This window comes from Physeter macrocephalus, chromosome 18 (genome assembly GCF_002837175.3).
Source record: "Physeter macrocephalus isolate SW-GA chromosome 18, ASM283717v5, whole genome shotgun sequence".
In the NCBI taxonomy this organism is placed as follows: domain Eukaryota; kingdom Metazoa; phylum Chordata; class Mammalia; order Artiodactyla; family Physeteridae; genus Physeter; species Physeter macrocephalus.
The window spans coordinates 44,408,792-44,423,071 of NC_041231.1; the positions used below are offsets into that span (position 1 = coordinate 44,408,792).

At 40.3% G+C, this 14,280-nt stretch overlaps 1 protein-coding gene and 1 long non-coding RNA gene across 9 annotated transcripts in view; one reads left to right on the forward strand and one right to left on the reverse strand.

The window, feature by feature from the left end:
* The window catches only part of KIF9 (kinesin family member 9), a 48,980-nt gene extending 45,409 nt beyond the window's left edge, over positions 1-3,571 (forward strand). For 4 of the 5 annotated variants that reach the window (XM_007126081.4, XM_028478703.2, XM_028478704.2 and 1 more), the window contains one exon: positions 3,264-3,561. In XM_007126081.4, the coding sequence (XP_007126143.3) occupies positions 3,264-3,314 (51 nt within the window). In that variant the 3' untranslated portion in view covers positions 3,315-3,561. Of the gene's footprint in view, positions 1-3,263 lie in introns of all 5 variants that reach the window. The other variant, XM_028478705.2, reaches the window with a different exon arrangement.
* The window catches only part of LOC114484180 (uncharacterized), a 69,613-nt gene that overhangs the window by 13,907 nt on the left and 41,426 nt on the right, over positions 1-14,280 (reverse strand). The window contains exon 4 of one of the 4 annotated variants that reach the window (XR_008615617.1): positions 10,430-10,759. The exons of 2 other annotated variants lie outside the window; for them this stretch is intronic. This is a non-coding gene — a long non-coding RNA (uncharacterized lncRNA). Of the gene's footprint in view, positions 1-10,429; positions 10,760-12,597; positions 12,724-14,280 lie in introns of those variants that run through there. One more of the 4 variants, XR_008615618.1, reaches the window with a different exon arrangement.

A 14,280-nucleotide genomic window follows, 5' to 3' on the forward strand; every position in this document is an offset into this window, starting at 1 on the left:
TAAAGCAGAAACTAACACACCATTGTAAAGCAATTATACTCCAATAAAGATGTTAAAAAAACACAACCAACAACAAAAAAAAACAGTATGGTACTGGCACAAAAACAGAAATATAGATCATTGCAACAGAATAGAAAGTCCAGAGATAAATCCATGCACCTATGGTCACCTAATCTATGACAAAGGAGACAAGAATATACAATGAAGAAAATAACAGCCTCTTCAATAAGTGGTGCTGGGAAAACTGTACAGCTACATGTAAAAGAATGAAATTAGAACACTCCCTAACACCATACACAAAAATAAACTCAAAATGGATTGGAGACCTAAATGTAAGGCTGGACACTATAAAACTCTTAGAGGAAAACATAGGAAGAACACTGTTTGACATAAATTGCAGCAAGATCTTTTTTGATCCACCTCCTAGAGTAATGAAAATAAACACAAAAATAAACAAATGGGATCAAATTAAACTTAAAAGCTTTTGCACAGAAACGGAAACCATAAACAAAGCAAAAAGAGAACCCTCAGAATGGGAGAAAATATTTGCAAGTCAAGCAACCAACAAGGGATTAATCTCCAAAATACACAACCAGCTCATGCAGCTCAATATCAAAAAAACAGACAACCCAATTAAAAAAATGGGCAGAAGATCTAAATAGACGTTTCTCCAAAGAAGACATACAGATGGCCAAAAAGCACATGAAAAGATCCTCAACATAACTAATTATTAGAGAAATGCAAATCAAAACCTCAATGAGGGGACTTCCCTGGTGCTGGTTAAGACTCCCTGCTTCCAACACAGGGGATGCAGGTTCGATCCTTGGTCAGGCAACTAAGATCCCACATGCTGCGCTGCTTGGCCAAAATAACTAACTAAATAAAACAGATTAAACAAACGAACAAAAACTATCAGTACAATGAGGTATCCCCTCACACTGGTGAGAATGGCTATCATCAGAAAGTCCACAAACAAAATGCTGAACTCATAGAAACAGAGATTAGAATGGTGGTTACCAGGGGCTGGGGGTGGGGGTGGGGAATGGGGAGATGTTGGTCAAAGGACACAAACTCCCAGTTATAAGATGACTAAGTTCTGGGGATCTAATGTATAGCATGGTAATTATAGTTAATAATGCTGTAGTATATACTTGAAAGTTGCTAAGAGAGTAGATCTTAAATGTTCTCACCACAAAAAAGAAATAGTACTTATATGATATGATGGAGGTGTTAGCTAATGCTATGGTTGCAGTCATTTTGCAATATATAAGTGTGTCAAATCAACACACTGTACACCTTAAACTTATGCAATATTATATTATATGGCAATTACGTCTCAATAAATCTGGGGGGAAAAAAGTCCACAAAAAATAAATGCTGGTGGTCATATACATACTACCAAATGTAAAACAGATAGCTAGTAGGAAGCAGCTGCATAGCACAGGGAGATCAGCTCGGTGCTTTGTGACCACCTAGAGGGGTGGGATAGGGAGTGGGAGGTAAATGCAAGAGGGAGGAGATATGGGGTATGTGTATATATATATACATATATATAGCTGATTCACTTTGTTATAAAGCAGAAACTAACACACCAAAAATAAATAAATAAATAAAAATGAATAAATAAATAAATGCTGGAGAGGGTGTGGAGAAAAGGGTACCCTCCTACACTGTTGGTGGGAATGTAAATTGGTACAACCACTATACAGAACAGTATGGCGGTTCCTTAAAAAACTAAAAATAGAACTACTATATGACCCAGCAATCCCACTCCTGGGCATATACCCAGAGAAAACCAAAATCCGAAAAGGTACATGCACCCCAATGTTCATTGCAGCACTATTTACAATAGCCAAGATATGGAAGGAACCTAAATGTACATCGACAGAGGAATGGATAAAGATGTGGTACATATATACAATGGAATACTACTCAGCCATAAAAAAGAATGAAATAATGCCATTTGCAGCAACATGGTGTGACCTAGAGATTATCATACTAAGTGAAGTAAGTCAGACAGAGAAAGACAAATATCATATGATGTCACTCATATGTGGAATCTAATTTTTTTAAATGATACAAATGAACTTATTTACAAAATTGAAACAGACTTACAGATATTGAAAACAAACTTATGGTTACCAAAGGGGAAATGTGGCAGGGAGGGATAAATCAGGAGCTTGGGATTAACAGACAACACACTACAATATATAAGATAGATAACCAACAGAGACCTACTATATGGCACAGGGAACTCTACTCAATATTCTGGGACAACCTATATTCTGGGATAACCTATATGTGAAAAGAATCTAAAAAAGAATGAATATATGTATATGTATAATTGAATCACTTTGCTGTACACCTGAAACTAACACAACATTGTAAATCAACTACACTCCAATAAAACTTAAAAAAAATAATTTAAAAATTAAATGACTGACTTAAAAAAATCATAAAGATTGAAAGTATAGTGATGATTTTCAGGGTCTGTGGGGAGAGGGGAATGGGGAGTTATTGTTCAAAGCATATGGAATTTCAGTTTGGGATGATGAAAAGAGTTATGGAGATAGATGGTAGTGATGGTTGCCCAACATTATCAATGTATTTAATACCACTAAACTGTACACTTAAACACAGTTAAGATGGAAATTTTTATGTTGTGTGTATTTTACCACAATAAAAAATTGGGGTAAAATAATTCCAGCTTCATGTGGGAGCTTCAGTTTCAGTTCACATTCACCATGTGGGGAATCTAGGATTCACCTCCAAATTCCATGTTGGTTTTAGCATTTGCTTGCTCACTGCCCTGCCCACTGATTCTGTTTCAGCTTACTTTTTCCACGTGCTTTCCAAGAGCCTAGCAGTTCATTAAAAGGGTAGGATTCACGAACGTCTAGTTGATTTGCAGAGCGAAGGCCCTTCAGAATACATGGGCCCCCACCCCTCTGGAGAGAGAGCCCTTTTCTTTTCTTTTTCTGAACCTACTTGTCAGAAACTTTCAAGTGGGCCCTTGAAACATGCCTGTCTCCTTTTAAACATTTAAAAACAGTTTTACACACTTTCTTTAGGATGAAAGAATGAGAGGGATTGAATGGAACATTATTTCTTACAGAACTGGGGCTAGTCAAAGGGAATCCTTGTCCTCAAAGTGATATCTGCAGGAAGAATGATGGGGTGGATATAAGCAGTGTGGCTTCTGAGTCCTTGTTAGGTCCGCATGTCCTAATCAACTTCTGTTTTCTCCCCCTTTCTGTGTCTAGCACAATTATTTGAAAACCATGATGGGCCTCCAGCAGACACATAGAAAATAGGGACTCACTGCCAGTGAGTTGAAGGACGAAACCCCCAGCTACTCCTGCCTGCTCTAGAGGCACTGCCAAAGCACCTGCCCAGACTCCAATCCCTCTGCTCCAGGGCTGGGCGCAGCCCAGAGAACACACAATGGCCTGCCTGCCAGGAGGAACAGCCTTCAAAGGACACCTTCGAATATCTTCACAGAACACTTTTGGTTTTGATTCACTGTCTTATATGCAGGGACAGGATAAAATAACTTTCTAGTTCGGCTTTCGGTGCTCATCCACGAATTTTATTTCCTATCTGGGAGGATGTCTTCCCTATGTACAGGTGGGGTCCTAACTGAGTCTCCAGTAAGAAAGTGAATAAGTAGCTCAGCCAGTCTCCCTCTGGCAGGCCTTTGTCCCATTGGTCAGCCTCTTTCCTTTCCTGGATGGCCATCCTGGGGATGAGCTGGGTCCGAGGAGCCCTGGTTCTCATGGGTGAGACTGTAGGTTCTCGCAGGGAATCCTCTCTGTGTTCCTGAGCCAGTGAAGGCAGAAGGTGCTTCTTCCTCAGCAACCAGGAGAGGATGGGGTGTAGGTGGAAATGACTGAAAGGCAGATTTTTACCTCAAAATAAGAAGAGGCTTAAAATGAGATCATTCCTACCATGAAGTTTGCAGTGAGAACCCCATGGTGGGAGGCTGTCTGGCAAGGAGATTGCAGAACCTGCACTAGCTGGAAGGTTGAACTGAATGGCATCTTTCCAATCAAAGACCCTATGGTTCTGTTCTTCAGCCCATCAATGAGCAGCCAAATGGGGGTTTTGTTGAAGAGAGAAAGCTGAAGGCTTTCCTTAAGGTCTCTGCCCTCTCTCCTATCCACCCCCTTTCTCTTTCACTGACTGACAGATACACAATGGTCCTGAAACAGCTTTCAGAGACTCCTTCTATGCCAAGGCTTCCCGGAGCAGCTTTGAAGTCCCCTGACTTCATTCCCCTGGATGACACACGGGGGGCTGTCACTGATCAGCACTTACGGTGTACACACAGCCTTGTTGGTCAGTCCTCATGTTTCCTTCAAATGTGGCCAAACAGGTCTTCCCTGGTGGCGCAGTGGTTGAGAGTCCGCCTGCCGATGCAGGGGACATGGGTTCGTGCCCTGGTCCGGGAAGATCCCACATGCCGCAGAGTGGCTGGGCCCGTGAGCCATGGCCACTGAGCCCGCGTCTCCGGAGCCTGTGCTCCGCAATTCGTGCCCTGGTCCGGGAAGATCCCACATGCCGCAGAGTGGCTGGGCCCGTGAGCCATGGCCACTGAGCCCGCGTGTCCGGAGCCTGTGCTCCGCAATGGGAGAGGCCACAACAGTGAGAGGCCCGCGTACTGAAAAAAAAAAAAAAATGTGGCCAAACAGGCAGATATGTCCAGGCTCTGCTCATCATCCCAGCTGATGAGTTGGAGGCCTTAGAGAGCTCAGATTCTTTCCCTTCTTGGCTGCCCTTGCTCTTACCAGGACTTGTTTGGGGTTCCCGCGTCTTTGGAGCAGCTCAGGAAATAGAACATAGTAAACAGGGGTACATCATCCTGCTGGAGCGACAGGAAGCAGCCATTTGTGGTATAACCATTCCCCCTTCCCTTCATTCCCTGTCATTGGCTAGAATGGCATGTGTCATGCTGGACGTCCCTGCACAGAATTACTGGACAGCCAGTCCTGGGGCCTGCAGGCCAGGGCAGGCTGGGCCTCTGTCATGGCAGTTGGTCCCATGTGTCTCTAGCTCATTCATCACCACATACGCCTCGGTCAGTTCTGGCACAAACTGAAACAAGTAATCATCAGCGTGGGCAGAGCCACAGAAATAAGCCAAACGGTGCTCTGTAGATCACCCTCCACGCAAACTCCTCACAGGAGCAGATGCTTCCAACATGACAGGGAGCTAGGGGGCATGATGTCCATTCAAATATGCCTGCTGGTCTAGAAAATAGTTCCTGCTGAGCTAATCTGACCATCACAATCATCCGTAAAGGGACTTCCAACTCCATCAATGTGACAGATAAGGTAAACTGAAAACACTCTGGCTACAAACAGAGATACTGTCTAAAATATAACATTCTTTTAAATGCAAAGCTAAATTTGCAGGAAAGAAAGGGAACTGCCAGGAGCTGGAGAATTGAAAACCAGAGTGGTCAGTGTGTGAACTGGCTGTGGCTGGTAGAAGGTGTGTGAGCGGATGGTTGCTCTTGAGTGTTAATGCCCACATAAGTGTGAGAAATAAGACTATGGCCCATGGCTCACAGGAAGATGGAAATGGGACCCCTTGCATAAAGGTAGCACATGATGAAGAGGTGAGCTAAAAAAATTTCCCCACTGACATGGAGAAATAACAAGGAAACTATCCCCAGGGATGAGGGAGAACAGGTCCTGTGAGAATTTGCAACCATGCACAGGTTTGGGATTCAAATTCACACTGTGTGGTCCAGGAACCACCAGGCTGAAGAATTAGCATAAAAATTAGCCCAAGGCTTCAATAAAACTGGAGATCTAAATGTTTGTTTTTAGACAGAAAAAAAATATTTTCCCAAGGTTGAAACACCTAGTAGAATCAAATTTTAAAATCTAGTGTTCAGGCCCTTTATCCAGCTACACAGCATTCCCACAAAGCCCTAGTAAACATGAGCTCCAAAGATTAAACACACACACACACACACACACACACACACGCACACGCATGCATATGTGTGTGCATGTGGCATACATGGAAACAATGTACAATGATGGAGGCACAGTGTAAACAGAATCAGAGTTTCAGAGTTATAAGAACTTCGGATAACAAATTACTGGATAAAGATTATACAATATATATGTTATGTTTTAAAGACAAAGTATGTGTCAAACATACGATAAAGGCTATTAAAATAGAGTGCATTTTTTTTAAAAAGAATTTCTAGGAATGAAGAAAATGTAGTTCTAAAAGTTAAAATGACAGACTAGAAACAGTGAAAGAGAGAATTAATGACCTGGATGTTGGATCTGAATAAACTGCTGGGACTTGTAGCGTAGAGGGAGGAAGAGAAAGAAAATTGAAAGCACGGATAAGAGTCATGGTGGAGAGAATGAGAAGATTTAGGAAACATCTAATCACAGATCCAGAGGAGATAATAGGGAGATCACTCTCTTGGTGATCTTATCCAGCCTTGTGGCTTTAAACATCATCCATGTGCCAACTCTCAATTTTATATATCTAGCTTAGGCTGCTCTCCTGATCTCCAAAACTGTACAGGAATACCTTGGAGATACGGTGGGTTTGATTCCAGACCACTGCAATAAAGTGAATATCTCAATAAAGCGAGTCATATGAATTTTTTAGTTTCCCAGTGCATATAAGTTATGTTTACACTGTAGTCTAATAAGTGTATAATAGCATTATGTCTAAAAAAGTACATACCTTAATTAAAAAATACTTTATTACTAAAAAATGTAAACCATCATTTGAGCCTTCAGTGAGTTGTAATCTTTCACAATAGTAACATCAAAGATCACTGATCACAGATCACCATAACAAGTATAATAATAACGAAAAATTTTTAAATATTGTGAGAATTACCAAAATGTGACACAGAGATGCAAGTTGAGCAAATGCTGTTAGAAAAATTACACCAATAGATTTGCTCAATGCAGGGTTGCCATAAATTTTTAATTTGTAAAAAGCTCAGTATCTGCAAAGTGCAAAAAGCAAAATGTAATAAAACAAGGTATACCTGTATAGCTAACTGCTAACTTGGCATCTCCACTTGAGTGTCTATTAAGATATCTACAAATCAGCATGTTTAAAACTAAATGCTCGGACTTCCCTGGTGGTGCAGTGGTTAAGAATCCACCTGCCAATGCAGGGGACGCGGGTTCGAGCCCTGGTCCGGGAAGATTCCACATGCTGCAGAGCAACTAAGCCCACGAGCCACAACTACTGAGACTGCGCTCTAGAGCCCATGAGCCACAACTACTGAGCCCATGTGCCACAACTACTGAAGCCCGCGCACCTAGAGCCCGTGCTCCGCAACAAGAGAAGCCACTGCAATGAGAAGCCCGCACACTGCAACGAAGAGTAGCCCCCGCTCGCTCCAACTGGAGAAAAGCCCACATGCAGCTACGACCCAACACAGCCAAAAATAAATAAATAAATAAATAAATTTATTTTTAAAAAAACAAAAAAAAACCCTAAATGCTCAAATGCCACCCAAAAACATGCTCCACCCACAGCCTTCTTTATCTCAGCCCTATTGCTCAGGCTAAAATCCTTAGTTTTGTATTTCATTCCTCTTACACCGCACATTGAATCTGTCAAGAAATTCAGTGGACTTTAACCTTTGAACTATATTAAAAATCTGATCAGTTATCAGCTTGCAGGATCTCCGCAGTGAAAGCACATAGTCTTTAGCCACTGCACTGCCAGGGAATTCCCGGGAGTCTCACTCTGAATTTGACTGTTGATCAGTGGTTGCACTTTTCTGAGGCAATACGATATAGGGGTAGAACATGGGCATAAACATCTTACTGGTGTGGGACCTTGCAACAAGTTGTCCAATTTCCCTGCCTTCCTTTCATCATGTGTAAAACAACAATTAATTATCCTGGGGCTCTGTGAAATGAAATTAATGTATGTCTAGTGCACAGTAGGACCTCAACCAACTGAAACTGCCATGACAGTAACAATAACTATAATAATAATAAAGATATGAATGTGCTCAGCATTACATCTGATAGATGGTGAACAAACACACACGCGCACACACACACACACACACAAACACACACACACCCCAACCAACGTTAGGCTCCCTTTCCACTCCCCAAAATAGATTTTGGATTTGAAAAGGCAGCATTCAGACTGGCATTATCTTTCTCCAATTAATCCTGACTGATGGCTTTTTAAGACCAACCCAAAAGTTTACAGTAAAAGTAGCTGCTAAAAATATAGTGCCATCCTGGGCAGTGTTACTGGAGGTCAAGTGTCTGGGGTTAGGGAAGTAGCAGCCCCACTGCACACCACATCTGCCAGGCTGCACTTGGGACTTCATGTCAGGGACTGGAGGCAGTGTTATAAGTGAACAGACTCCCCTGGGGAGGGTGACCAGCATGATGAGTGGCTCTGAAAATTCTGTCAAGCAAGGAATAATCATGGAAACCAGTGATATTCAATCTGAGAAGAGAAATCCAAATAGGACATATTCATATTCATATTCTGTCATTTCAAGAGACAAAAACAGAATGAGAATTTTCCAACCCAGAAATGGACTGTCTTGGTACAAACTGGGCTCCCAGTTCCTGGAGGATACAAGCAGTGTCTAGGCAGACCCAATCAAAGCCCTCAAACTAGGAAGAAAGATCTTGAAGGTCTCGAGTTTTCTTCTAAATCTAGATTCTGTGATTCTATAAAACCAATTGCGGAAAAGTTACTTAACATATCAGTTGAAAATTATATACAGAGATATTCACACATATATATGAATAAAAAAGACTAAAATGTCAAAAGTGGTTATTTCTGGATGAAACTGGAAGTGATTTTTCCTCTTAAATTTTAAAATATTTTTACATTTTTCTGTTAAATATAATTTGTTTTTCTTAACAAAAATAATATTTAATTTAGAAAGATATATTTATATGAGCAGACGAAAGACATTTTTACCAGCTCAGCTTTCCAACAATAAAGGGAGAGGCACCCAATTTGCAGAAATGTATCAGAAACGGCTGGAAGAAAAAAGAGGAAGTATTGCATGCAGGGAAGGGGCTTACCTCAAAGGCCAGCCATGACTGTGTGATTTGATAACTAAATGGCTTTTAAGAAATAAGTGGTATTTTCCTATTATACACCCCTTGAAGGAGAATCTGCTCTGTCCAGAAAAGCTGTAAAAAGCATTAGGATGCTAGAGTTGAGTGTGTGTGGAGTGGACAAGTATTGTTCTTTTATTATTATTATTATTTATTTATTTTGGCTGCACCGGGTCTTAGCTGAGGCATGCGGGATCTTTGTTGCAGCATGAGGGATCTTTTAGTTGCAGCATGTGGACTTCTTAGTTGTGGCATGCATGCAGGATCTAGTTCCATGAACAGGGATTGAACCCAGACCCTCTGCATTGGGAGCATGGAGTCTTACCCACTGGACCACCAGGGTAGTCCCAGTGGACAAGTATTGTTCTTAAATTTGGGAATGATGGCAAGGGCAGAGATGGCAAGGGTGGAAGAAACTGTCTTTGCTATAGGGCTGTGCCTGGCCTTCTCCTGCAGAAGATGAGAGGGGCTGAAGGAGGAACTGGAAGGCTCTCAAAGACGCTGAGAGCATAGAGAATGTGGTCACATATGTGGCCAGGTACATGAAAAAGGAACACAGGGTCTGAGAACGCCATGCCAAGTCCACATGCTACCACTCAGAGTCTGTGACCTTAGGTGCTGCTTCTCTGAGGCTCAAGTTCTGCATTTGTAAAATGGAGGCAGCAGCTGTTACTGCCCTCCCTACTAAATGGATGCTAAAAGGACCAGGCAAGTTAATGTCTATGAAGACTTTGCAATTCATAAATGCCCATTATTTATTCCTGTTCACGATTATAACTTTTTTGAAAAATTCTCCTTTAACAACAGATAAATGGACATTCTTCTTCAGTGTTGCAGAATCAACTGGCTCATGTTTTCTGGAGGACAGTTAGGTAGTCTATCTCCAGAGCCTCAAAAATGTATATTGGTACATACTTTTTACATTATTACAAACTTTTTGGATAAAAATTTGGTGATACCTTTAACAATTTTAATTGTGTATAACAGAAGTATACCATAAACACATTTTGTTCAAATATAAATTTTAATTAGAATTATTTTAAAATTATTTCAAAATTATTATTATATAGTAATTTTTATTTTTATAAATAATTATTATTTTATTTTAGTAGCCAAATTTTTTAAGTTTTACATTTTAATACTTATGGGCACCATAATTTCCAAGTAACATGGGCTGCTCGATTGTTACGTGTACTTCTGTGATACTGAACAGTCATTCATTTTCAGTATAGTCAGCAAAGGTGAGTGGAGGAGCCAGATTTATTTCCGTAGGTTCTGCAGTAAAGTGTTCAGCTGACAGTGATGTTGTCATCAAGTTATTAAAGTTTCCTTCCTCTCTAATAGTGAGCTGACTGGGTAAAGATTTATCTCCTCTTCATTCCTGGACTTGAGGCTAAGTTGATGATACAATTTCACTGAAGCAAACACACAAACTGAAGAGTTTTGCTTTACTTGAAGAAAACACTTACTAAATAGTAGATTTAACATTGCTACTTTAACTTACATATTTTTATTTCTAATAAATAGATTCCTTTGACTTTGGACCTAGAACTTTTGCTGTGGAGCAAGGTGACTTGTGTTTAAGGAAACAAAACTGTTTATGAATATCCATGTGATACTCAGCTTCCACTGCATACACACCAACTTCAGTATCTTCCCTGGAGTGAGAATATAGTAGAATCTTTAGAGTAGGTTCATGGAAAGTATACTAGCACTCTCAAGGTTACCTCTATCGGGAAAAGACCCTCCAAAAGACCCCCTGAAAACCTGTTCAAGTTAAGTTAAATTTAATAAACTTACAGCATTAAAGAGAATGCCAAATTGACAAAGTCATAAACATTTCTCAGAAGGGGAAAGTCAGGGAAGGATGTTTACAGGGCTTTAGGGCCCAAACTGGGTAGTTTAAAGGAGGGTCTTGCAAAGCAGGAAACTGATAGAGATTAGGCAGAATTTATAACAATAATTTTGGATTGGCAGGCACAGTGAGGCAACAGTCTTTAAGCAAGTGTCCATGAGTAAAATGCTAGTTTTGATAAGTAAGCTCTTTTTGTTAGTTCATAGTCTTCTAGGAGCAAGTATTTGTTGGAACAAATAGCTAAGTTATTTTTGCTTGTTCTCAGTGTAGAATGACAGGAAAGTATGCCTGGACCCAGTACTTTTTTTAATCCAGAGAGAGGAAATTAAATTGGTTTCAGTTCTCTTTATCAGGTTCCTGCAAACTATTTTTATTGTAAGCAACAACTGGTTGTTAGTAAGTCCTACTGTGTTGGTATTATTATTGAAAAATAGTGATAAGTCTTCTTGTTATCGTTGTACTTAAACACCTAATGGCTGCCATTTCAACTTGTATATATATGACAAGACAGTTCCCAAATCTCTTGACAGGTCAGGCAATGTCTCTGCCTGAAGAAAAATGATGAAAGCAGCCCATTCTCTGCCTTTGACCAACACATCCTGCTGCACTAAAGGGACTGTCTGAAGAAACATCTGAAAGGTATAGACAAAGCACTGTATGCTCTGATTCCAAGACCACTCACAAGATTTACCATGTGTGTTCCATTGTCAAGGACACTCATGAAACATTTTCTTCATTGATTTTCCATCCTATAAATACCTACTTAAGCAGATTAGCTCTGTTAGACCAGAAATCTCTTGATCACAGTATTAGTTTTCTATTGCTGCTGTAACAAATTATCATGAATTTAGTAGCTTGAAACAATACAAATTTATTATTTTATAGTTTGAAGTCTGATGTTGGGCTAAAATCAAGGTGACAATAGGGAAGAATCCATTTCCTTGCCTTTTCCAGTTTCTAGAAGCTACCTACATTCCTTGGCTCATGGCCCCTTTCCTCCATCTACAAAGCCATCTCTCTGACTGTTCTTCCATAGTCTTGTCTCCCTCTGACCCTTCTTTTCAGCTTCCTTCTTTCACTTTTAAGGACCTTCGTGATTATCTTGTACCCATCCGGATAATCCAGGATAATCTATTTTAAAATCAGTTGATGAGTAAACTTGATTCTGTCTGCACCTTTGATCCCCCTTTGCCATGTAACCTAACATATTCACTGTTTCAGGTATTAGAAATGGACATCTTGGGCTTCCCTGGTGGCACGGTGGTTAAGAATCTGCCTGCCAATGCAGGGGACAGGGGTTTGAGCCCTGGTCCGGGAAGATCCCACATGCCGCGGAGCAACTAAGTTCGTGTGCCACAACTAATGAGCCTGTGCTATAGAGCCCACGAGCCACAACTACTGAAGCCCGTGCGCCTAGAGCCCATGATCTGCGACAAGAGAAGCCACCGCAATGAGAAGTCCTCGCACCGCGATGAAGAGTAGCCCCCGCTCGCCGCAACGAGAGAAAGCCCGTGCGCAGCAACGAAGACCCAACGCAGCCAAAAATAAATAAGTAAAATAAATAAATAAATAAATAAAATTTTTTTTAAAAAGGGAGAAATGGACATCTTTGGGGGAGGGGCATTATTCTACCTACCAGAGTCAATAAGCGAAGCAGGAGCTTGTTTGACTAGATGGACTTGTTGATGTCCAGGGCTACCATGTGATCACTGATGACGAGGTCAGGAAAGCCAGAAGTGATCGCAAGACAGGCATTTTGCTATTTGGCTAAAACCAAATGCAAATATCAAATTTTGGTAGAATACCAAGGCTGAGACTGAACTTCAGTATGTTTCTAACACATTTTGACCCAGAAATCCACATCTAGAAATGTATCCTAAAGGATTACTCACACAAGTGTGCAAAGTTATACAAACAAGAATATTTACTGCCACACAATTTATAAGAGAGAAAAACTGTAAGCAACTTAAATGTCTGTCCACTGGGGAACGGCTTACAAAATGTACCTTTATTCTGGAATACTCTGCAACTTAAAATGAGGTAAACTTATAGACTAGGAGGATGTTCATGATCTACTCTAGTTTTTATAAGAGCAAGCTGTGGAACAATATGCATAGTATGGTACCATTTTACCTTTTATAAATGTGTGTCTGTGTGTGGGCACACATGTGTGTGGACATGCAGAGAAAAAAGGCTGGAAGTGTTTATACCTATTAGCAATATAAACTTCTGTATTGTTTGAATTTTTACAGTGAGCATGCATCACTTTAGTTTATCCCTTGACCCAGAAATTCTAATTCTAGGAAATTTACTAATGAAAACATCGTGGTGATGAACAGAGATTTCTCTGCAAGGATACACACCACTGTTTATATAAGAGTGAATAATTGTTAGCACCCAAAATGAAGAGGGAATTGATTAAATGAGTTGTACATTTATACTATGGAAGCGTATACAGCCATTAAAAATAAAGATAATTTACAAAACAGAAATAGACTCACAAACATAGAAAACAAACTTATGGTTACCAAAGGGGAAAGGCAGGGGAGGGATAAATTTGGAGTTCGGGATTAAAATATATACACCACTATATGTAAAATAGATTTAAAAAAGGACTGTATAGCACAGGGAACTATACTCAATATCTTGTAATAACCTATAATGAAAAAGAATCTAAAAAAGAATATATATATACATATATATATCTGAATCATTTTGCTGTACACTTGAAACTAACACAACATTGTAAATCAATTAAATTTCAAGAAAAATTAAAATAAATAAATAAATCTCTCTCACACATGCACACACACACAGTAAAGACTGACAAATATACCACTAAATAAAAATATTATAAAAACATTATGTATAACGTGTACCATTTCATTCAAATGTACACACAAATAAAAATATTATTATGCAAATATCATCAGTAGCTATCTATGTAGGGTGGAATGATGGGTGATTTTTACTTTCTTACGATTTTTTGGAAGAGAGGAAGAAGTCAGAGATGGGGCTCTAGTTCCACACTTCTCTCAGGGTTGAACTTCCAAGGACAGTATGTGTATTAAGGACCCACAGTTTTGGGGTGGGATGAGAAATCCCAGAGTAGACAGCTTGTCCTGGATTCCCTGGAGCAGTCATTTAGAGAGCCCGTGCAGCACTCAGGAATCAAAGATGGCCCACCAACATGCCCCTGTCTACTTGGTGCCACTGCCAACATGGTGCTACATCCAACATGGCACTGCTGCCAATGTGGCACTCTATCCAACATGGAATTCCTCTAACATGCTGCCACCACCAACATAGTGCTGCATCCGAAGG